The sequence below is a fragment of the Scylla paramamosain genome, chromosome 10 (genome assembly GCF_035594125.1).
Source record: "Scylla paramamosain isolate STU-SP2022 chromosome 10, ASM3559412v1, whole genome shotgun sequence".
NCBI classification, from domain to species: domain Eukaryota; kingdom Metazoa; phylum Arthropoda; class Malacostraca; order Decapoda; family Portunidae; genus Scylla; species Scylla paramamosain.
In genome coordinates this window covers 27,790,389-27,814,389 of record NC_087160.1, presented here as the reverse complement: position 1 = coordinate 27,814,389, position 24,001 = coordinate 27,790,389, and the positions used below count along the sequence as shown (strand labels likewise).

At 37.7% G+C, this 24,001-nt stretch overlaps 1 protein-coding gene across 28 annotated transcripts in view; it reads left to right on the top strand.

Annotated features, from left to right (window-relative positions):
- LOC135104468 (rho GTPase-activating protein 190-like) overlaps nt 1-24,001 on the top strand; it is a 212,188-nt gene that overhangs the window by 32,728 nt on the left and 155,459 nt on the right. For all 28 annotated transcript variants that reach the window (XM_064011954.1, XM_064011950.1, XM_064011951.1 and 25 more), the window contains exons 6-7: nt 4,173-4,375; nt 7,735-8,204. In XM_064011954.1, coding sequence (XP_063868024.1) covers nt 4,173-4,375; nt 7,735-8,204 — 673 coding nt within the window. The remainder of the gene's footprint in view (nt 1-4,172; nt 4,376-7,734; nt 8,205-24,001) is intronic.

Sequence of the window (24,001 nt, the reverse complement as noted above, 5' to 3'; positions counted from 1 at the left end):
TGCTGCCCCTCATAGGAAATCCCCTGCTTGTTGTGCTACTAAACTTTGAATGAGGCAAATTTTAGGATTGGTTGTGATCATTACTAATTTTGCAGCATTGTTTTGATCCTTGCCAGAAATTGGAATCTTTGGTAATGCTGACTTGGGAGCTGGGATTCCTCCCCAGTGGAGTTTACAATGCATTTTATATTTTGCAAATAGCATAGTTCTTATCCCCATTGTAGTTGTATTATTTCCTAAATTATATATTAAAATATTATTTAACAGTACAACAATACTTTGTAGGTTATAAGAGTAATACAATAAATTTGAAGGAGAATTTGGATGGCTGCGTAAATTTATTTCACCAACTAATGAAGACCACCATAAAAGTTCAGTAACTGTCACCCTTATTTCATCTGCCATGCCAATTTGGCCAAATTCCAATAATATCCTGACATACACATAAGGTATGTGGAATTGAGAGAATTTGGATGGCTGCATAAATTTATTTCACCAACTGATGAAGACTACCATAAAACTTCAGTAACTGTCATCCTTATTTCATCTGCCATGCCACTTTGGCCAAACTCCTATAATATCCTGACATACACATAAGGTATATGGAATTTGTCTCTTAGGAGAAATATTTCAATCTAACAGTGTATGTGTAAACTAGTGAGGAAGAGAAATTGTAGATGATTTATTATGTGCCTGGTTGCAACACAACAAACAACAATGATAATGGTTGGCTGATCACTTCATTATCTGGATGGCCATGATGGAATTTAAAAGTGTATATATATATATATATATATATATATATATATATATATATATATATATATATATATATATATATATATATATATATATATATATTATTATTATTATTATTATTATTATTATTATTATTGTAAGTAATAAAGTGAAGAAAAGAAGGAACTAAGTTCTTTCTTTTCTTCACTTTATTACTTGCAATGTTTCACCTTCACAGGAGGCATCTTCAGGCTAAAGTATATGATTATATTTAATACAATATTAAAAGATATAATTTAAAAAATAAGAGCAAAAAATGATAACACATAAGGGGCATAATAAAAAAGTAAAAAAAAAAAAAACTGACATGACTGGATCACACAACTAGAAAGAAATGAAAAACAGCAAAGATAATATATGGAGCAACAATGATAGGTGTTGGAAAAACTAAGTGAGATCTAAGTAAAATAAACCTGGTGTGCACTCACTGGTAGAAGGGTGAGAACTGACAGAGAGTGGTGGTGTGTGGAGTATTAACAAGGGTCATGGCACAGTTGTTTTGAATAAGAAAGATTATATCAGTAAAGTTGAACACATCTTAAGTGATACATCAAAATTTAAATTAATTAAAGACAAAACCTTTCATTTTACTACTAAATTTGAAGATAAACTAGCAAGGCTACCGATAAGTTTCCTTAAACTAAATATCTAAGATATTTTTAACCACCTGTTCATCAGTGGCTTGTCCCTGGGCATCCTCTTTAAAAATTCATAAAGCTGGCAGTCCTATCAGGAGTACCATTAATACTTTCAGTTATAGATTAGCTAAATATTTTGTCCCCATATTGGAACCTCTAACATCAAATAGATTCACCTTAAAAAATTCTTACGATGTCGTTAAAGAAATAAATTAGAAGTCAGTATCACTGTCATGGCAAGTTTTGATGTAAAGTCACTATTTGCTAATATCCCCCTTGATGAAACCATTCAGATCAGCTGCGTTGAACTATTTAAAGGCCATGACACTTATTTTAAATATACTAAAAAACAATTAATTAGTTTATTAGACTTAGCAATTAAAGACCACTTCTTTGTTTGATAATAATTTATATGTTAAAGTTGATGGCATTGCCATAGGTTCTTGTCTTGGCCCCACTCTAGCTAATGCTTTCTCATGTCACCATGAAACCAACTGGCTGAATGATTGCCCTAGTGAATACAAACCTATGTTTTACAGAAGATATGTTGATGACACCTTCCTTTTATTCAAACAACTTCAGGACATACCTAAATTCCTCAGTTATCATAATTCAAAACACCTCATTATTGAATTCACATGTAACACAGAAAACAATGCCTCTGTTTCATTTTTAGATGTACTGGTGATTTGTAAAAATAATCAATTGCACTCAACAGTTTACCGCAAACCAACTTTCACTGGTTTGGGAATTTACTATCCTTTTTTTTTTCCTTATTTATTTAAGATTAATACTATTAGAACTCTCTTATATCGTTGCTGCAGTCTATCTTCAAATTGGTTTATGTTAAAAGCTTTGCTGCTTTTATTTTCTTTTTTTCTAGTTGACATATCTTCAAATTGGTTTATGTTAAAAGCTTTGCTGCTTTTAATTTTTTTTTTCTAGTTGACAGTGTGACCCACTGTCATACATGTGATAGTTTTTTGTTTTTACTTTTTTATTGTGCTCTTTATGTGTTACCACTTTTTGCTCTTATTTTTAAAATTGTATCTTTTTATATTGTATTAAATATAATCATATATTGTAGCCTGAAGATGCCTTCTGTGAAGGTGAAATGTTGCAAGTAATAAAGTGAAGGAAAGAAAGAACTCTGGATGCTTTTCCTGTTCATATATATATATATATATATATATATATATATATATATATATATATATATATATATATATATATATATGAACAGGGAAAGCATCCAGAGTTCTTATATATATATATATATATATATATATATATATATATATATATATATATATATATATATATATATATATATATATATATATATATATATAATATATATTCAGGGTAGACCAGATCTTGCTTGCCAGCTTACAATAGACTGTATTGTGTGCCTTAAGCAGAGTTAGCAAAACAACTTGGTGAATGTTAGATATTCAAAGGGAAGGATTTAAATCACAAAATATAACCATAATTGCAGTAAATGGATAGGCTTTGTTGAAGGCATCAGTGACATATTTCCATGCCCCTCCCCCCTCCCCCCACCCTCTCTCTCTCTCTCTCTCTCTCTCTCTCTCTCTCTCTCTCTCTCTCTCTCTCTCTCTCTCTCTCTCTCTCTCTCTCTCTCTCTCTCTCTCTCTCTCTCTCTCTCTCTCTCTCTCTCTCTCTCTCTCTCTCTCTCTCTCTCTCTCTCTCTCTCTCTCTCTCTCTCTCTCTCTCTCTCTCTCTCTCTCATATGTTGTTGTGGTTGGTTCTTTTGTCAAGAATTGACTCATTTTGCCTCATGAGGCTGCTCTGGCATAATAACATAACCAAATCAGGTCTTCATTTTCTTATGGTTGTCCCCAGATTGGGGGTTACTAATGTATGGAATTGGATTGAGACATTGGTAATGCATGTTACCAGATTGGTAAGGCCTCTCTCTCAGTGAAGGAGAGCAGATTTGTTGGAGTTATTTTGCTTACGTTGGTAGCTTTAGCTGTTCAGGCAATAATTTTTGAGAGATCAATAGGTACTTTAGTTGCCTTTTCTTATAAGAAATATGTATATTTACTATAAGGAAGATTTTCATATATACTATAAGTAAGATTTTATCTTGACTGCAGCAGACAAGGGCAAATAGCTAGATAGGAGCTTTCATCTTGGTTGGTGGCAAGAAAGGAAATGGATTGACACAGTGTTACCTGAAGCACTCTCACTAAATCACCCATAAAAACCTAACAGCATTGAAAAGCTTTGACAGTTGGTGTGATATTAATGAAAGTAATTGTTATATCTGAAAAAAAAGATACATTTTATAACATTACATGGCCTTATTAGAGGATCAAGTTCTGAAAATAAATTTAATCTGGTGAGGGACAATAGCATAATCTTGATATTTTAGAAGGACCTTAGTGTAACTCATTGTGATAGGGCTAAATGGGATCCTAATGCAGAGGAATCTTTTGAGGTAATAATTGATTTCATTCATTGTTTATAACAAATTGTGTATATTGCAAACATTATGTGAATATAATATATGAATAAGAAAAATAAAGATATGAATAGCTGTTGAATAATGTGTGATTACTTAATATTGTTCATGGTGAAGCTCTTAATGTTTTAAGTATGACAAGATTATAGTAATAAGTGTGTTTAGGATAATTGTTATTGATTGCTTAATATTGCTGCCTAAAAATGGGTTTGTGATGATTTCTATTGTTTTTCTCATATTAACAGGTATTGAAAAGGAGTATGAGCAGCGCGTCCTACCTGATGGGAAGGTGAATGTGGATGGGTTCCTGTGTGTGTTTGATGTATCACAAGTTCCCAACAGATCCCTCGAACGACAGGTGGAACTCACAGCAAGCATCCTGAACAACTGCCTCAAGACTAAGCGGCCAGTAGTCCTTGTCACCACCAAGAATGATGAGGCTAATGAGGTAACTCATTTTTTTATTGTAGAATTTGCCTAGTTGTGGTATATAAGGTTGCATTAAGCTCATGTTCTGTTCATGTGTACTTTTATCCATCCTTGTCTTAAAGTGTGTGTTGAATAATGTGTGATTACTTAACATTGTTCATGGTGAAAGCTCTTATTGTTTTAAGTATGATAAGATTATGGTAATTAGGGACATGTTAGGATGGTTAATATGCACAATTTGTGTGTGTGTGTGTGTGTGTGTGTGTGTGTGTGTGTGTGTGTGTGTGTTAACAGTTTTGCCCTACATGTGCAATGACTTTCAACTGCTTTGTTTGAGCACCATAAAGGATTTTATTGATAGACTACTGTACTCAACAGAAGATGTAGGATGCAAGTACTGTGTGATCGTTTTGGTTTCGTGGCATAAAAGTACAAGTCAGACAGTTGAAGCATAGAAACTGGACATTCTTATGGGAAAAGAACTGTAACTTAAGTGTCATTTTTTAAATTTTTTCTTGCCATTCAGTCTTGTCCTGAAGATAATATATTCATAGATTTGCTGCTAATATATCAGTCTTAATACTAAGGAAAGCTGACATAAGTATATAAGCTTAGTAATATTTTTTTAAGCTTCATTTATTTGTCTTATTAGCAACATCTGCATATCTACATAAACAAACTCATCATTTTCCATCTACTCAGTCACACAACTATTGCTTAATAAAAAGTGCAGTTTGCAGATTTGGTGTAATAAACTTTAATTTTGTGAACTGCACATTAGCTTCACATAGGAACATCTTTTAACTTCACTCAGTTATCACATTCATCTCTACATGACTATACCATTTTCCTGTCTATTCAGCCATATTAGGAAAAGGTACAGTAGGGAATAGTATAGTTTTTCTTTATCACTGCTGTGATTGTGAGGGTTGTGCTCTCAAAAGAAAGAAAATATAGGGTAAGGTACTATGCTGAATGTAATAAATGCTGCAAATGAATTAAGTGTGATGTTATTTTATGTTATTTAAAAAGTGTAATTGTGGAGTAAACTAATTGCTTGTACTCACTGCCGGCTAACAGTAGGAAGTGATTTCCATTTATCCTTGAAGACTCAAGCCTCATCCTTGAAGCACTTCCTCAAGGATTGTCCTCAAAGCTTGTACTCAAGATCATTCTTGGCACTCATCCTTGGCCCCATCCTTGAAGTTAAAGATTGTTCACAACACTCGTTCCCGTCTTTGAAGTCAAGGATTGTTCTCAATGAAAACTTGTCAAGATATTTCTGTTAGGTGATTGTGACGTGAGATTAATCTCTGGTCAATCCCTTGGGGTTCATAATATTACCACATCCACTTCAGAGGTTGGTTAATTGCACCTGTGAAGATATGTTCCACCAACTTGTCAGAGTAATGTGGTACTGTGGGAGTTGTTTGTGTCTGCACCATCAGCTTGGCTGTCACTCATTGGGTGTTTGTGCATTTGTGCATTACCACAGAGAGAGAGGGAAGGTTTATATGTAACAGTCATTACCCACTGATTTTGTTACATAATAATGAGCATTATAAATCACTATACAGTGAGTATTAATAATTCATACTGTAGTTTATCAGTCACTGGTCACAATTCATCCCACTGCTGCCACCAATGTTGTCTGACACTACTCAACACTCTCTCTCTCTCTCTCTCTCTCTCTCTCTCTCTCTCTCTCTCTCTCTCTCTCTCTCTCTCTCTCTCTCTCTCTCTCTCTCTCTCTCTCTCCTCCTCCTCTCTCTCTCCTCCTCCTCCTCCTCCTCCTCCTCCTCCTCCTCCTCCTCAACTCTCTCTCTCTCTCTCTCTCTCTCTCTCTCTCTCTCTCTCTCTCTCTCTCTCTCTCTCTCTCTCTCTCTCTCTCTCTCTCTCTCTCTCTCTCTCTCTCTCCTCTCCTCCTCCTCCTCCTCCTCCTCCTCCTCCTCCTCCTCCTCCTCCTCCTCCTCCTCCTCCTCCTCCTCAACTCACTCTCTCTCTCTCTCTCTCTCTCTCTCTCTCTCTCTCTCTCTCTCTCTCTCTCTCTCTCTCTCTCTCTCTCTCTCTCTCTCTCTCTCTCTCTCTCTCTCTCTCTCTCTCCTCCTCCTCCTCCTCCTCCTCCTCCTCCTCCTCCTCCTCCTCCTCCTCCTCCTCCTCCTCCTCCTCCTCCTCCTCCTCCTCCTCCTCCTCCTCCTCCTCCTCCTCCTCCTCCTCCTCCTCCTCCTCCTCCTCCTCCTCCTCCTCCTCCTCCTCCTCCTCCTCCTCCTCCTCCTCCTCCTCCTCCTCCTCCTCCTCCTCCTCCTCCTCCTCCTCCTCCTCCTCCTCCTCCTCCTCCTCCTCCTCCTCCTCCTCCTCCTCCTCCTCCTCCTCCTCCTCCTCCTCCTCCTCCTCCTCCTCCTCCTCCTCCTCCTCCTCCTCCTCCTCCTCCTCCTCCTCTTCCCTCCTCCTCCTCCTCCTCCTCCTCCTCCTCCTCCTCCTCCTCCTCCTCCTCCCTCCTCCTCCTCCTCCTCCTCCTCCTCCTCCTCCTCCTCCTCCTCCTCCTCCTCCTCCTCCTCCTCCTCCTCCTCCTCCTTTTATGGACTTGGGAACTCACCAGGAATTTGTAGTAAATTCCATGTGGCTTTTAACACTGTATTTGTCCTTAAGTACACATTTATACAGACAACCTACATCAGGCTTGGAACATTTGTTAGCCCTCTCTGCCCATGTCTCCCTCTGACACTGTCTGGCAGCTTCTGCCTGCTAATGGGGTGACCATATGGACAATACAGGAACTTTACTGGACACTGTTGTTACATGTGTTGGAAAATGACTTAATAAATAATAGTGGAAATAAACATGTTATATTAGAAGAGATATAATGTATCACCCTAAGCCTTCCTAGATTAATATACATATATCTACAACATCTCTTTTCCACACTGAACCATGAGAACAGTGTTGAACTCTGCTTGGTTCCCAGGCTGCAAGTGGAAAAAAAAAAAAAAAACTATGGTATAATATTCCCTACTCTACCTATTCCTAACAGCCACACAGCTGATATAACACTAAATTTATCAACTAAAGCATAATTTCTGATTGTTTTTATTTCATATGTTCCTCATGCAGTGATTACTGAACTTAATCTCTTCAAATTCTATCACATGAATTCAAATTTTACTTGGGAAGGCATGCATATTCATATTGCAATAAAGTTTCATTGCTTGTTATTTCATTAAACTGTACCACTAGCATGTGTTTGTGTTTTCTGTAAGATTAAAATCTGTATATTTTACTTTGTGTTTCAAGTGTTGGTTTTTGTTTTAAGTGATGACTCCATAATTGCTATAAAATAATATATTGTTCTAAACACTAAAATTTATCATCTTATTTCAGGTGTATGTGAAGGAAGCTGAGAAACTAGCCAGCAGAAAGGAATTTAAGGGTAATATCCCTTTAGTGGAAACCTCAGCTCATGAAAATGTTAATGTGGACTGTGCATTCATGACACTAGCAAACTTAGTGGATCGTAACAGAGGACGAATACGAATTGTTCCATTTTATGAGGCAGCGAGACATAGAAAGGAAATTCTTGATGTAGCAACAGATGCCTTCCAAAGATTAGTGCGCACACATGTTCTTGACTACCGGTCTATATGGGCCTCAACTAGTAAAAAACTTGCTCAAAATCCTGATTTTATACATTATGTGGACCTCTTTGGTATGGACCAAGCGGCCAAGTTGTTCCGTCGACATGTTAAAAAATTGAAAGAGGAGTACCTGCAAAGGAAAGTGGAAGGATACATGGACCTGCTGCCCTCCATTCTACGTGAATTCTTCCCTGACCTACAGAGTTTAGAAGATGGGTGAGTACAGTTCCAATATAGGCATGTTTTGTATAATTGAATATAATATCTTTATTTTCATCAGTTTGCAGATTTTTATTCTGATTTTAAGATTTTTGGCTAATGCCAATAGGTGTTTTACACACTTGCACACACACACACACACACACACACACACACACACACACACACACACACACACACACACACACACACACACACACACACACACACACACATGCACGCACTCACGCATGCACGCACGCACGCACGCACGCACGCACGCACACACACACACACACACACACACTCTGAAGGGGTCAGTAGATATGTAACAAAGATCAAAACAAAGGAAGAGAAAAGGAAAAAAGACTGGTTTAATACGAGATGTATAACAGCAAGAAAAGAAAAAGAAGCAGCATGGAATAGATGGAGAAAAATAGAGGAAGTGAGAAATGGGAAGATTTCAAGAAAGGTAAGAAACGAATATATCAGAATCCTGAGAGATGAAGAAAGGAATTATGAGAAAGATAGTTAACAAATGCAAAGATGAGTCAAAGTTATTCTTCAGATATGCGAATGGGAAGATGAAAAACAGGCAAACAATTGATAAATTAACGAAAGATGATGTTACATATGCAGATACATGATTACAAGCAGAATTAATGAACAAGTGCTTCCAATCAGTGTTTACCAAAGAAAGCAAATTTGAAGGAGAAAGAGCATGGCACAGAGACAATGTGATGAGAGAGATACAGGTGGACATAAGTGAAATTAAGAAGATTATGAGAGATTTGGATGTAAATAAAGTGAAACTAAGAAGATTATGAGAGATTTGGATGTAAATAAGGCTCAAGGACCAGATGGAGTGTCCAACTGGATACTTAAGGAATGTTGTGAACAACTGGCAGAAGGTATACACAATACCATAGTATGTTCTTTTAAAGAAGGAAAAATTCCTTTAGACTGGAAGAGAGCCAATCTTGTGCCCATTTTTAAAGGAGGTAATAAAGAAGATCCATTGAATTACAGACCAGTGTCCTTAACAAGTGTGGTGGAAAGAATAGTTAAAAACAAATGGATGGAATATTTAGAAGAAACACATACATTGACTGACAGACAATTTGGTCTCAGAAGTAGAAGATCTTGTGTCACGAATTTAGTGAGCTTTTACAGTAGAGCAATTGATATAATTCAAAAGAGAGAGGGTTGGGCAGACTGTGTTTATTTAGACCTAGAAAAAGCATTTGATAAGGTACCACACCAGAGACTGCTATGGAAAATTCAAAATATAGGGGGTTTGTAAGGAAACACACTGAATTGGATTACAGACTTCTTTAGGGATAGAGAAATGAGAACAGTAATAAAAGGGAGAAAAATCATAATGGTGTAGAGTTACAAGTGGAGTACCACAGGGGACAGTCTTAGCCCCCGTAATGTTTCTGGTGTATGTCAACGATATGGTGGATGAGGTTGACAGTTATATAAGTCTGTTTGCAGACAATGCAAAATTATTGAAAAGAGTGGAAAACAATATGGATTGTGAAATATTACAGAAAGATCTAAATAAGATATATAAATGGAGTAAGAAATGAGAAATGGAATTCAATGCAAAGAAATGCAAGGTGATGGAATTAGGAAAAAGCAAAAGAAGATTGACAAGTTCCTACACCATGGGAGAAGTGGAAATTAAGAAAACCAAAGAAGAAAAAGACTTGGGAATTACAGTCATTGACAGTTTATCATAAGAAAAACATGTAAACAAAATAGTTGGGGAAACCTATAAGTTACTAAGAAAGATGAAAGGGGCATTTGCCTACATGGATGAAGAGATGATGAAAAAGTTGATGGAATATGTGATTTGACCAAAACTGGAATATGCCACAATTGTTTGGTCACCCCATTATAAAAAGGAAATAAGGAAAATAGAAAGGATCCAAAGAGCTGCAACCAAATTGGTACCAAATTTGAGAGATTTAACCTATGAAGAAAGATTAAGGAGATTGAAGCTTCCATCATTACAAGAGAGAAGAGAAAGAGGAGACCTGATTGCTATATACAGAGCTTTAAAGTGTAAGGATAAAGTTGACAAAGAAGACTTATTTGTGTGGGACTCAAGAGATACAAGAGGACATGGAGTGAAATTGAAGAAAACAGCAAGTAGAAGAGGTGTCAAGAAATATGGTTTCCCAAATAGAAGCATAGAAATATGGAACAACTTATGAAACAGTGGTACAAGCAAAAAATATTCTTGAATTTAAAGTTAAGCTGGATGCTTTTAGATATGGAGACAGGACAGCACAAGCATAGCTCTTTTCCTGTAAAACACAACTAGGTAAATACAACTAGGTAAATACACACACACACACACCGCATAGTGCAGTGGTTAGCATGCTCAACTCATAACCAAGAAGGCCCGGGTTTGAATCCCTGGCGTGGCAAGGCAAATGGGCAAGCCTCTTAATGTGTAGCCCCTGTTCACCTAGCAGCAAGTAGGTACAGGATGTAACCTAAGGGGTTGTGACCTTGCTGTCCCAGTGTGTGATGTGTAAGTGGTCTCAGTCCAAAAGATCGGTCACTGAGCTTTGAGCTCTTTCCATAGGGTAATGGCTGGCTGGGTGACCAGCAGATGACTGCACACACACACACACACACACACACACACACACACACACACACACACACACACACACACACACACACACACACACACACACACACACACACACACACACACCGAAACAGCACACCGAAACAGCACATGAACCTTTCTTTGTGTCGTAAGACTGTAAACTGTTTGCATTATCTGAAGCATCAGTAAATGGGATAATTGCACAGCAACAAAATTTAAGTGAGTGTTAAGTTCTAATAACAAACTTGCAAACTTCAGTCTGTTAAATGTTGATGACATACATCATAAAATTGTTGATTATTTTTTTCATTAAAATTGTGTGTGAAATATTAAGGCTCAAGGTTTAAAAGATAGCTATGCTTTTATTGCATGGAAAGTTATGTAGCAGTAACAGTTATGGTGATCTTAGTGCTCATAATGATGTTGCATATATGTATCCATAGGTATTTTTATAAAGGATGAACAGATACCTGGAGACTTGTTGGCCCATAATGAAAGTATCTGCTGAAATAAATGCCACTGCTACAAAACCATGTCTGGAAGAGGAAAAAATAATAGTGAGGACCTTGTAGTGAATTTGTTTGGCAGAGAAAATAAGTTAGAACATAAATCCCAAAGATATGTGTTAGTCTCTGGGAAATAATACTCTTTAATATAGCCAGGTAACTATTCTGGGTTAGTATTTATCATTTGCAATAATTATTTAGTAAATTAATTAATTAATTCATTAATTGGTTAATTGATTCATTATTGCCGTCTTGTACATGCTGGAAAGGGTAAGTTATGTAGATTATAGAAAAAAAGTAGCCATAATCTAAAGTGATTTTTTGGTCTACTGTTTACATAATCTGCCCTTTCCTGCATGCGTAAAATAACAATAACAAATGAATAGATAAGTAAATAGATAAATAAACAAGTGAATTAACTAATAAAAGAACAAGGTAAAGATATAATCATTGCAGAAGAGCAGCTTGTAAGAGAGAGAGAGAGAGAGAGAGAGAGAGAGAGAGAGAGAGAGAGAGAGAGAGAGAGAGAGAGAGAGACCATGGTGAACTGGAAGGAAGAACTGTAGTGTATTTTCTTGCATGATCTCTTTAGTACAGGGAAATCTTTAGATAAGCATGAATGGGAAGAAGTAGTATATGAAGGATGGAAAGTCAGTGTTATGAAGTACAGTTGCCTATTCAGAGTGTTGTCACAATTTTCAGGTTTCACTCAGTGGCAACAGAGACATTCACAAGTGGTTGTAGCTATGTATGATGGAACCTCGGTTCTTGAACTTAATTTGTTCCTGAATGTTATTCAGAATCTTAAATGTTTGGAAACCAAAACTATTTTCCCCATAAAAATCAATCTAAAAAGGATTAATCCATTCCCAGACACCTGTACATCCTGTCTTAGTGACTGATGACAGACATTCCCTCTGCAAAGATGGCCATTCCACATCTCCAGCTCAAATTATTTATCCAAAAAGGATGTACTGAATGAACTTAGAGACACAGAACTCATCATAGGATATTGTTTAGACTGTGCAGGTATTTTATTTGTCATTGATCTAATGAGGGAAGCCTTATAGAGTGACACAGAGAGGAGCAACCTACTTACTGCCAGAATGAAGGTGATCATAACATTTAGATATCTTGCTGCTGGGAAAAGCTACTGGGGAAAATGCACTTGAAATAGTGATGACGTTGTGGCTCGGGAATACTCCTGAACCAGCTGAATCCTGTTTGCTTACATTGAGGCTCTTCAATGGGATCACATTTATTGTATTTCAAAGATTAAGCTACTTTATTATCCACTGTATCTCTCCTCCAAATATACATGTAAAAACGAAGGCAATATTTATAGAAACTATGAATTAGTAATAAACGGCAGCTTTTGCTATGCCTTTTAGTGTTTGAAATCAAGTAACTTTGTTCGAGAATCAAATTATGGTATGGCAACTGAAGCACTTTTGAGTTCAAAATTTTGTTTGAGAACTAAGTTGTTTGGAAAAGGAGGCATTTGGTAACTGAGGTTTCACTTGAATTTCAGTGTGTCATTTGTTTTATTTTAATATAAAATATAACATAGTACAATGTATTAGAATGTAAATCTAATCATATATTTTTATGAATGTTTGTCTGAAGCTTAACTGACCATCGCTGAGTGCTCATGCATGTGATCCCAGACATCTAACTATCCTCATTCATGTAGCTCATTAGAAGCTGTTGAATTACTAAGATAATAATTACAAATTGATCAGAAAATTATAAGAGTAAAGAATATAGTAATATTGTACCTCAACAGCAGAGCACAGCTCTTGATGACATCATCATCTAGCAAGTGTTTGTGTTGCCTTCATGTTAATATTTTTTCTTATCAAAAGGCTTTTATGCTTTGAAAATGTTTGTGTACATTCATCTTATGTTGGGCTTTTTCCAAAAAAAAAATCACCCTGTGTTTGTTGATATTTAATAGTGCTGAGAACTACTGTCAGCTTGCTCCAAATGCACAGTATTCTAATGCAAATTGTGTCTAATGGTGGGGGTCTGTTTGCCTCCAAGCCATACTTTGATGGTGGGAATTTAAAGCCTAATGTGAGGATGGGCTGCAACAAGCCACAGAGAAGTCTGTGTCACATAACAAGATGACATCAATATCAGGGAAGCGAGTGTTCTGCTGCCGCTGCCACTGCCACTGCTGCTTGCCCCATAGTAATGCTAATTTAATGAGGTGAACAGCATGCTGCAGCTGCCACCACTGTCAAACCCAGTGATGCAAGTTTAGTGAGGAGAATGGTGGGCTGCTGCTGCCACCTCCACTGCCATCACTGCTACTGCAATAAACAGTGATGTGAGTTTAGTGAAAAGTATGGGTTGCAGCCACTGCTACTGTTTTGTACAGTAATGTGAGTTTAGTGAGAAGAAGGACAGGTGGCAGAAGCTGCTGCCATACACATTGTTGTGAGTTTAGTAAAGAGAAGGGCTGGCTGCTGCTGCTACCACCATATCCAGTGATATGAGTTTAGTGAAAAGGATGGGCTGCTGCCATCATACACTGATATGAGTTTAATGAGAAGGGCAGACTGCAGCTACCACCACTGCCACCATACAGTGATGTGAGTTTAGTAAGGAGAAAGGCTGGCTGCAGCCACTGCTGCTGCTGTAAACAGTGACGCTAGTTTAGTGAGGAGAAAGGCTGGCTACAGCTGCCATCGCCACCACCACTATCCACAGGGATATCAACAGTGAGCATTTGTCAGCTGTGTGTGTAAACAATCGCTTAGTGTGATTTTTTTTAATATTTTTTTTTCTATGAATGTTACTGCACTGTACCTGTTTTTATTCATTATCCTTTTGATTTTATATGAGCTGTGTATTTATTACTTTTAGTTATATGCACAAAAAAATTAATGTAATAGGTAGCCTGGAAATATTTTATTTTAATTTTTGAGCCAAGGGTGAAGAATGGAGCATGAATTAATTGCTGCTTGTGGATGACTCAACGTTGGTGGGAGATGCAGAGGAGAAGTTAGCTGCTAGAGCAGTTTGGATGGGTGTGTAGAAGGAAACCAAAGGGTAATGTTGGAAAGAGTAAGTAATGAGATGTACCTGTGAGGCAGATGGTAGGATGAATGAAAGACTCAATGATGAGGAGTTGGAGGAGATAAACTATTTCAGATATCTTCGATCTTCAGTAGCAGTAGATGGAGGAGTTGAAATAGAGGTTAGAGCTAGGGTGAAAGAAGCAAAATAAGGGTATGTATGAACAGACTGAGAGTAGGCCACTTGGATTGAATATACAGAGAATATTGCAGAAAGGAATAGTAGTGCCTAATGCACTGTATGATGCTGAGACATGGAGCAGGGGAGTAACAGATAAGAAGAAATTGAATGTAATGGAGATGAGATGTCTAAGGTGCATGTATGGAGTAACTTAGACAAACAGAAGTATAAATTAGGAAGTGAGGAGAATGGGTGTTGTGAGAGACTCAGTAGGATGGGCAGAGTAATGTGTGTTGAGATGGTATGATCATGTTGAGGAAATGGAGGATGATGGGCTGGTGAAGAAGATAGTAAGATCATGTGTGAGAGATGTTCATGTATAGAGGAAAATAAATTTTCAGAATTAAAGATATATTCATATGCCATTCAGATTCAGAAGAATTCGTGTTTAGAGACTCTACTGTAATCTCTTTACTTGCCTCCTTAGATCTCGATCTCCTTCTTTTTCTTTGTTACAGTCCATTTTCTTGGTCTTGAACTAAGGTGCTGCAGGTAAACAGAGCTGTGTGTGGGTGCTGTTTGATGTGCATAGGTCTTTTTTTATTTTTTTTATATTTTTTATTTTTTATTTTTATTTTTTTTAATGTAGGAGGGACACTAGTCAAGGGCATACAAAAATTTAATAAAAAAACCCCACTGAGATGCTGGTCCCGAATAGAGGCTGAAGTGGTGGTCAAAAATTGAAGGATAAGTGTCTTGAAACCTCTCTCTTGAAGGAATTCAAGTCATAGGAAGGTGGAAATACAGAAGTAGGAAGGGAGTTCCAGAGTTTACTAGAGGAAGGGATGAATGATTGGGAATACTGGTTAACTCTTGCATTAGAGAGGTGGACAGAATAGGGTTGAGAGAAAGAAGAAAGTCTTGTGCAGCGAGGCTGTGGGAGGAGGGGAGGCATATAGTTAGCAAGATCAGAAGAGCAGTTAGCATGAAAATAGCAGTAGAAGATAGCTAGAGATGCAACATTACGGCAATGAGACAGTCAGTTAGAGGAGAGGAGTTGATAAGACGAAAAACTTTCGATTCCACCCTGTCTAAAAAGAGTGGTATGAGTGGAGCCCCTTCAGACATGTGAAGCATACTCCATACATGGACAGATAAGGCCCTTGTACAGAGCTAGCATTCGGGGGGGTGGGGGGTGAGAAAAACTGGTGGAGATGTCTCAGAATGCCTAACTTCATAAAAGCTGTTTTAGTTAGAGATGAGATGTGAAGTTTCCAGTTTAGATTATAAGAAAAGGATAGACCAAGGATGTTCAGTGTAGAAAAGGGTGACAGTTGAAAGTCATTGAAGAAGAGGGAGTAGTTGTCTGGAAGGTTGTGTCGAGTTCATAGATGGAGGAATTGAGTTTTTTGAGGCATTGAACAATACCAAATTTGCTCTCCCCCGTTAGAAATTTTAGAGAGATCAGAAGTCAGGCATTCTGTGGCTTCCCTGTGTGAACTGTTTACTTCCAGAAGGGTTGGGCATTTAGGAAAAGACATGGAAAAGTGCAGGGTGGTATCATCAGTGAAGAGTGGATAGGACAAGAAGTTTGGTTTAGAAGATCATTGATGAATAATAGGAAGAGAATGGCTGACAGGACAGAACCCTGAGGAACACCACTGTTAATAGATTTAGGAGAACAGTGACTGTCTACCACAGCAGCAATAGAATGGTCAGAAGGGAAACTTGAGATGAAGTTACAAAGAGAAGGATAGAAGCTGTAGGAGGATAGTTTGGAAACCTAAGCTTTGTGCCAGACTCTATCAAAAGCTTTTGATATGTCTAAGGCAACAATAAAAGTTTCACCAAGATCTCTAAAAGAGGATGACCAAGACTCAGTAAAGAAAGGTAGATCATCATCAGTAGAGCGGCCTTGATGGAACCCATACTGGCGATCAGATAGAAGGTTGTGAAGTGGTAGATGTTTAAGAATCTTCCTTTTTTTTTTTTTTTTTTTTATGTAGGAAGGATACTGGCCAAGGGCAACAAAAATCTAATAAAAAAAAATGCCCACTGAAATGCCAGTCCCATAAAAGGGTCAAAGCAGTGGTCAAAAATTGGTGCATAAGTGTCTTGAAACCTCCCTTTTGAAGGAATTCAAGTCATAGGAAGGTGGAAATACAGAAGAAGGCAGGGAGTTCCAGAGTTTACCAGAGAAAGGGATGAATGATTGAGAATACTGGTTAACTCTTGTGTTAGAGAGGTGGACAGAATAGGGGTGAGAGAAAGAAGAAAGTCTTGTGCAGCAAGGCCGCGGAAGGAGGGGAGGCATGCAGTTAGCAAGATCTATCCTCCTGTTGAGGATAGATTCAAAAACTTTATATAGGTAGAGTTTTTAGCAAAGTTCTGAGCAGAGTTCAGCTTTAGAGATATATGTGATAGCAGTGGTGCCATCTGGTTGAAATAAAGGAGGGGAAGAAGAAGAAGCAAAGTTATTGGAGATATTTTTGGCTAGATGCCAGAAGTCACGAGGGGAGTTAGATCTTGAAAGATTTTGACACTTTCTATCAATGAAAGAGTTTTTAGCTAGTTGGACTTGGCATGGTTCCGGGCAGAAATATAAAGTGCATGAGATTCTGGTGATGGAAGGTTCAAGTACCTTTTGTGGGCCACCTCTCTATTATATATAGCACGAGAACAGGCTGTGTTAAACCAAGGTTTGGAAGGTTTAGGTCGAGAAAAAAGAGTGAGGAATGTACGCCTCCATGCCATACACTATCACCTCTATTATACGCTCACCACACAGAGAAGGGTCTCTGTCACGGAAGCAGTAGTCATTCCAAGGAAAATCAATAAAATACCTCCTCAGGTACCCCCAACAAGCAGAGTCAAAATGCCAGAGGCATCTCCGCTTAGAGGGATCCTTAGGAGGGATTGTAGCGATAGGACAAGATAAAGATATGAGATTGTGATCAGAGGAGCCCAACGGAGAAGAGAGGGTAACAGCATAAGTAGAAGGATTAGAGGTTAGGAAAAGGTCAAGAATGTTGGGAATATCTCAAAGTTGCCACTTGCATCATGCAACATATGCACATGTGCTTTGTGTATTTGCTGGAATTGATAGTTGTCTGTTCCTGCTGTAATTAGATTTGTTAATTCGTGATCTGTGTTGTGGAAAATTGAAAGTATTGGAGGCGTGAAGGATGGATTCCTAAAGTGGATGGAAGACTTTTAAAAAACAAAGTTATCTCAGTCCTTGCACTGCAGCACTCACTAAACTATGGCTAATTTACAAAATATGATATTGTGTTACTAAATATGATATTGTTAAAACATATCTAACAATGCACAAGTATGTGAAGTACACTATACATAATTGGAATGAATGAAATAATGGATTATTACTTATTATCAGGTAGTTTATAGTAGCAGTAGAATAGTGTGAGGTACTCAGAGGCCATATTGTGATAAAACAACTATATGGTGAAAGCAGTCTTGCAATCCACACACACTTAACAGTGAATTAGCCATTAGGGAGTACAGTAATGTCCATCTGTCAGAGAAGTATGAGTTGAACTATGTGGACATGCATGGGTGGTTGTGCAGTCAGATCACCACTAACTGGAGGGGGAGGCTCTGGTAATAGCCCACATTAGACATGATTCACATTAGAGCTTAAATGAAAGTAATAGCAGAAAATATCTATAGTTCTGACCTGTCTGAGACAGATTGCCAAAACATCAGAGCATTTCCAGACTACTTACACCTCTGAAAATGTTTATATATATATATATATATATATATATATATATATATATATATATATATATATATATATATATATATATATATATATATATATATATATATATATATATAATATGATATTTCACTCATTACTATTCCTTGACTTGCCATGTGATGGTTTATGGTCACCGTTATGATTGTCAGTTACAGCATTGTCAATTGGAGAGATCCCACTCTACTGCTTCAGTTCTTCCTGCACTCACACCATTCATCAAGTGTATAGTGAAGTGATTGTGCTTTATCTACCCTTATGTATTGTGCTAAGCCTTATCTAAGTGTACCACCATGTCTGCTTAACATTCTGCATCATCTTGTGCTAGTGAAAATATCCAAAAAAAGTTTCCCCAAAAGTGTAAATCTAGACATGAAACTGAAGATAATCAACTGTAGTTAGGGTGATGAACGGGTGAACTCCATTACCGGAACCCTTTGCTCCAGTTTTTTAATGTTTTTGTATCTTTTATTTCTTTATTTCCATGTTATCATTTACATGGCTTATTCGAATAGGATTTATTTACATATATTAAAATACGGACAAATTCATTAGAGACCAAAAGTAATACGCCTAGGAACACATCCCCTTTTTTTCCCAATTTAACCTTAAGCTTGCTACAGTAAAATCCCTCTTATCCGGCATCAACGGGACCGCCGTCATGCCGGATACTTGAATATTGCCAGATACCTGAATAGAAGTGAAATTATGTCCACAATCACCACCCTACACTCACGCATCTTACCATAACAAAGATCAGCTGATCTTAATCAGCAGCTGATCTGATCAGCTGCTTAAGTGTAAGCACAACATGCTTCCTCTTTTCTACAACTTTAGGCATGATGAAGGCGTCAGGCGATAAACAGTGCACACTCGGGACTGAGTCACTGAGTAAACACAGTGCAGTGGGCCGCGGGTGGCACGAAGCAGTGCGCTCTGGTGGCAAGGGGACAAAGTATGCCTCGCGCGGGAATTTTAATTGATTTTAAGATTACACATTGTTTTTTATTGATTTTAAGGCTCGGGGAAAAATGTGCCAGATACTTGAAGCTGCCGGATGCTCGAATGCCGGATGAGAGGGATTTTACTGTATATGGTGCATCACTTTATGATTGGGTTTTCAGGAACACAACCCAATCGTAAAGTGGATTTGAGGTGTTCTGCACAGTAACCATCATTAAAAAACCATACTGAGTTTACACCCACACAGATGATGAACACTCTGTTCATATTGGTTCATATCACCTACATATATTTTATATCCCTGACCAAATCACTTCCTTGTCAGTTCTTAAAACACCATGCTAAGCCATTATTTACACACATGGCTGATGAATGCTCACTGTTATCATCTTATAATTATCTTTCCCAGTTAGTGTTCACACTCATTGTTGTCTAGGTGCAGAGCTATGGCAAATATTAAACAATAGCTTCTTAATGGTGTAAGCAAGGATTATTTCACTGCTGCAGTTTATGAGAGAATTGCACTGTTACAAAGCACCCAAGCACAGGTCATTTGTTAATTTGGCATCAGTGCAGGTGGTAGAGACAGTGAAAGCCTCCTCCTGACCCCCAGTCAGGTGCTAAACTAGCACCACTTTAGGTAGCAAGGGTGGTGGTGGTGGCCTACTCCTTTATCCCAATTAGTTGTTAAACTGGCATGACTGCAGGTGGCAGTGGCAGCAGCCCACTCCTTTCCCCTTGTAAATCACTGAACTAGCATCACTCTGGGTGGTGATGGTGGCAGCAGAAGAAGCCCTCTCCCTTCCCGTGGTCAGTTGCCAAATTAACATCACTGTAAGTGGTGGGGGTGGCATTGTCAGCTGTGGCGCCCTCACCAGTATGACTGTGGGTAGTGTGTGTGGCAGCTTCCCTCTCCTTGCCCCTGGTCATTTGCTAAAAGAAAGTTCTTGTTTTATCGTAGTTTTAGTGTTTATTGTCATAATTTCAACAAGTTTACAGTAACAATAAAGTGAATATAGAAAATAGAGACAAACTCTTTAGGCCTTGGAACCTCTCAGGTATGAGTGAAGTACTGTAATCTGTACACCATATATTAATTTGAAATGTCCCCTTGTTTATCTCACTAAAATTTGTCATTCTGTGCTGTGATGGTGTGTAGGCAATGCACATAGTTCATGAATAAGTCTTAGCCTTTTTGTGACTGAAAGTTGTGTCCTGCTTCATGCAACCTGTTTTGTAGGTTAGTTTGGAGATGGACTGGACCATCATTGACATCCAAATTTATCCATCTAGTCTGAAGTGAAAATATATGTGCATTTGTGAGAGTGCTGGTGCCACAATTTATGGAATATATATATATATATATATATATATATATATATATATATATATATATATATATATATATATATATATATATATATATATATATATATATATATATATATATAAAATTTGACTCATCAAGATCATACTAATTTATTTGATTTTATTTTCTCATCTTGTATGACTTTTAAATTGTATATACTTGTAGTAATATTAAAATAATTTACCACAGATCACAGCACAGGTAGCAGCAACATCTGCCAGAAGGTACATAAATCCTCAGCCATGTACCCTCCACAGCCTCCACCCATCTACCCACATTGCATGTATTTCCAAACTACTCATATTTTGTACCAGGCCACACCAGATCTAAAAATTCATCACAATTTGCTGGAGTCATTCTGTAGATTACCTGGAAAGATGCTTAATCTTTATCCTTCTCTCTTTTCATTAGGGTGTGGAGTTCATCCTTAAGTGGCTTCTCAAGCAAGAGTTACCAGGACCAAATTTGTCTCCTGTGACACTGTGCTTTAGCAGCAGTGATTACCCTGCAGTAATTGCATTCATCCAGTAGAGAATGTGCATGGAACCTGGGGCAGTATTAAAAAAGATTCTTAGCCTTCTGATCACCCTTCTGCTTAGCCTTTCATAGCCTTCTGGTCAGTCTTCTGCTTAGCCTTGTGCTTATCTCCTAAGCATAATTAAGGCTGGGCTGATCCTTGGCTGAGCCTAACATTTAAGTCCCTTTATGAAATGGTGAAAGAGCAAAAGAATAAATTCTTATATTTCTTATTTTTTAAGTTAACAGTGCAATCTTTTTACAGTTTTTTGGTTTTATAACAAAAAATGATTTAGCATTGATTTTCCAAGAATATAAGCACTTAATTTTGTGTTTCTTCATTGTCAGTTTAGATCCCATGCAAAGGGTGTGTATTTTGTCATGGTGTTTATGTCCTTGAGCCAGTATTACCTTGCCATTCCCACTCAGCAGCTCCTCCTCTCCTGTCCTTTTTCTATAGTATGGAGGAGATGATGAAAAAAAGCTGCACGGGGCTCTGTTACTAAGAAGTTAAATGATAAATGGCAACAACAGGACACAGAAAGGGCCAAGGTCATCATTGCTACAGAGATGCATTTACCATTGGCTAAATAACTATGTAATTTCAGTGGAACCTCTGTTCTAGAATTTAATTTGTTCTTAAATGCCGTTTCAAATCCAAAACTGAAATCCAGAAACTGAAACTATTTTCCCCATAGGAATCATTGTAAAATGGATTAATCCATTCCCAGACACCTATCCACCCTGTTTTTATGGCTTATGACAGACATTCCCACTACCAAGATGGCCGTTCCACAACATCTCCAGCTTAGAAATTATTTATCCAGAAAGGACGTATTGAATGAACTTAAGTGACACAGAACTCATCAAATGTTTAGACTGTGTAGACACTCTCTTTTGTTACTGATCTAGAGAGAGAAACCTTACAGAGTGATACATAGAGGAGCAACCCACTTACTGCTGAAATGAAGGTAATCATAACACTTAGACATCTTGCTGCTGGGAAAAAATTTCTGGGAAAATGTTGTTCTCCAGTAGTGATAGCATTATGGACCATCGAGAGAGCCACAGGCGGCTCGGAATAACTGTTTACATCGAGGCTCTTCAACAGAATCACATTTACCTTATTTCAAGGATTGAATTACTGTCTTACCTACTGTGTCTGTCCTCCAAATACATAAAAATGAAGGAAATACCTATTTATAGACACTATAAATTAGTAATAAATAGCAGTTTTCGCTTTGTCTTTTAGTATCGAAATCAAGTAACTTTGTTTGAGAGATGAATCATGGTATGGCACCTGAAGCAATTATGAGTTCAAAATTTTGTTCGAAAACTTGCATGTTTGAAAAGGGAGGCATTTGGTAACCGATGTTCCACTGTGTTGCTTTAATTACTAGTGTCAAGGCGTTACTCCTTCCTGTGAGGCTCTCCAAGGCATTTCCTGCCAAATCTGTCACAAATAACACTCCTATAGGTCGAGTCTTTGTACAGTGTGTGTCCAGGTATGAGGTAACAAGTTACGAATGTTCAGAGATATGAGCAGTCTTCTCGCAAAATGAAATTGTGTTCTCGATATTGTTCTTTTGTTAACCAAAAGCTCAAATTTGGCACTACGCACCACATTTACCTCGTACACTGCTTCACCACTACCCAGAGCAGCATAGCAAAGGACCGCCCACTGCCTCAGGACAAAGGGCCTGTAGCAGTTTATTTTGAGATGCTAGTACAGATCTTCGCCAGTCAGCCTCTGAGAGGCATATAGATAGGAGGGTTGTGCTGCATGGTGTAGAAAGCCTGCTCCATTACATTAAGAATAGGCAAACATACCTATCTTATGTTTTCAGCCAGCCATCTTAATAAAGGCATGTATAACCTGAGAAGGAGAGAGGGAGAGAGGAAAAAAATGTGCATGAGAGAGAGTTACATAGAAAAACAGGCCACAACAGACCTTGCATTCCTTATGAGATGACCTGACCTAAGACTATTAGGGTGATAGTAGAAGAAAAGGACAGCAAAGCAGAAGGCTTCCTCCTTACCCTCCACTCCCTTCAACATAAGCTGTACAAGAAAACAGGTTGGAAAAAATAACTTATGGGGTTAGAGAAGAAAAAAACCTGAAGGAAATTTTATAAGAAAGGAAGAAAATAGATGAAATGAGATGCCCCCATTTCCTGAAGGCAAGGAAGTTAATCTCTAGTAAACAAATGCTGTTTAGCCATGGATTGGAGGCAAAATATTTGTTAAGATGGCATTTAAAAGTCTCTATGGTGTTACAGTCTATCATGTCTTGAGAAAATACATTCCATAGATTAACTACATGATGGAAAAAATTATTTTTTGATTCATAAGAGTTGAAAGATTTCCCAACAATTTTGCAACTGTTTCATCATGTGTAATTTGAAAAATCTGTTGTGAAATAATTACTGCAGTCCATGTTATCAATGCCTTTGATGATGAGTTAGCTCACAGTATTCTTTGTTTTAATGGGAATAGATTTAGTTCTTTAAGATGCTCTTTGTATCATTTGTTTCTTAAGTTTAGTATCATTTTTGTTACTCTAGGGAGAGAGAGAGAGAGAGAGAGAGAGAGAGAGAGAGAGAGAGAGAGAGAGAGAGAGAGAGAGAGAGAGAGAGAATGCATCTCATAATTTGGGGCTACATCTGCCAGACTTTGGCTACACCTACCCCTAAGTCTTAGCATAGGTTTAACCTAGGCTAAGCATAAGGTAGAAGGTTAAGTAATCTCCAGACTTGTCTTAAGGGGACCGATTGAGTTGGAAATCCGTAAAATATAAAAAAATGCAAAAATCATCTCATGACATCCTTAGGCCTATTCCTTCACAAT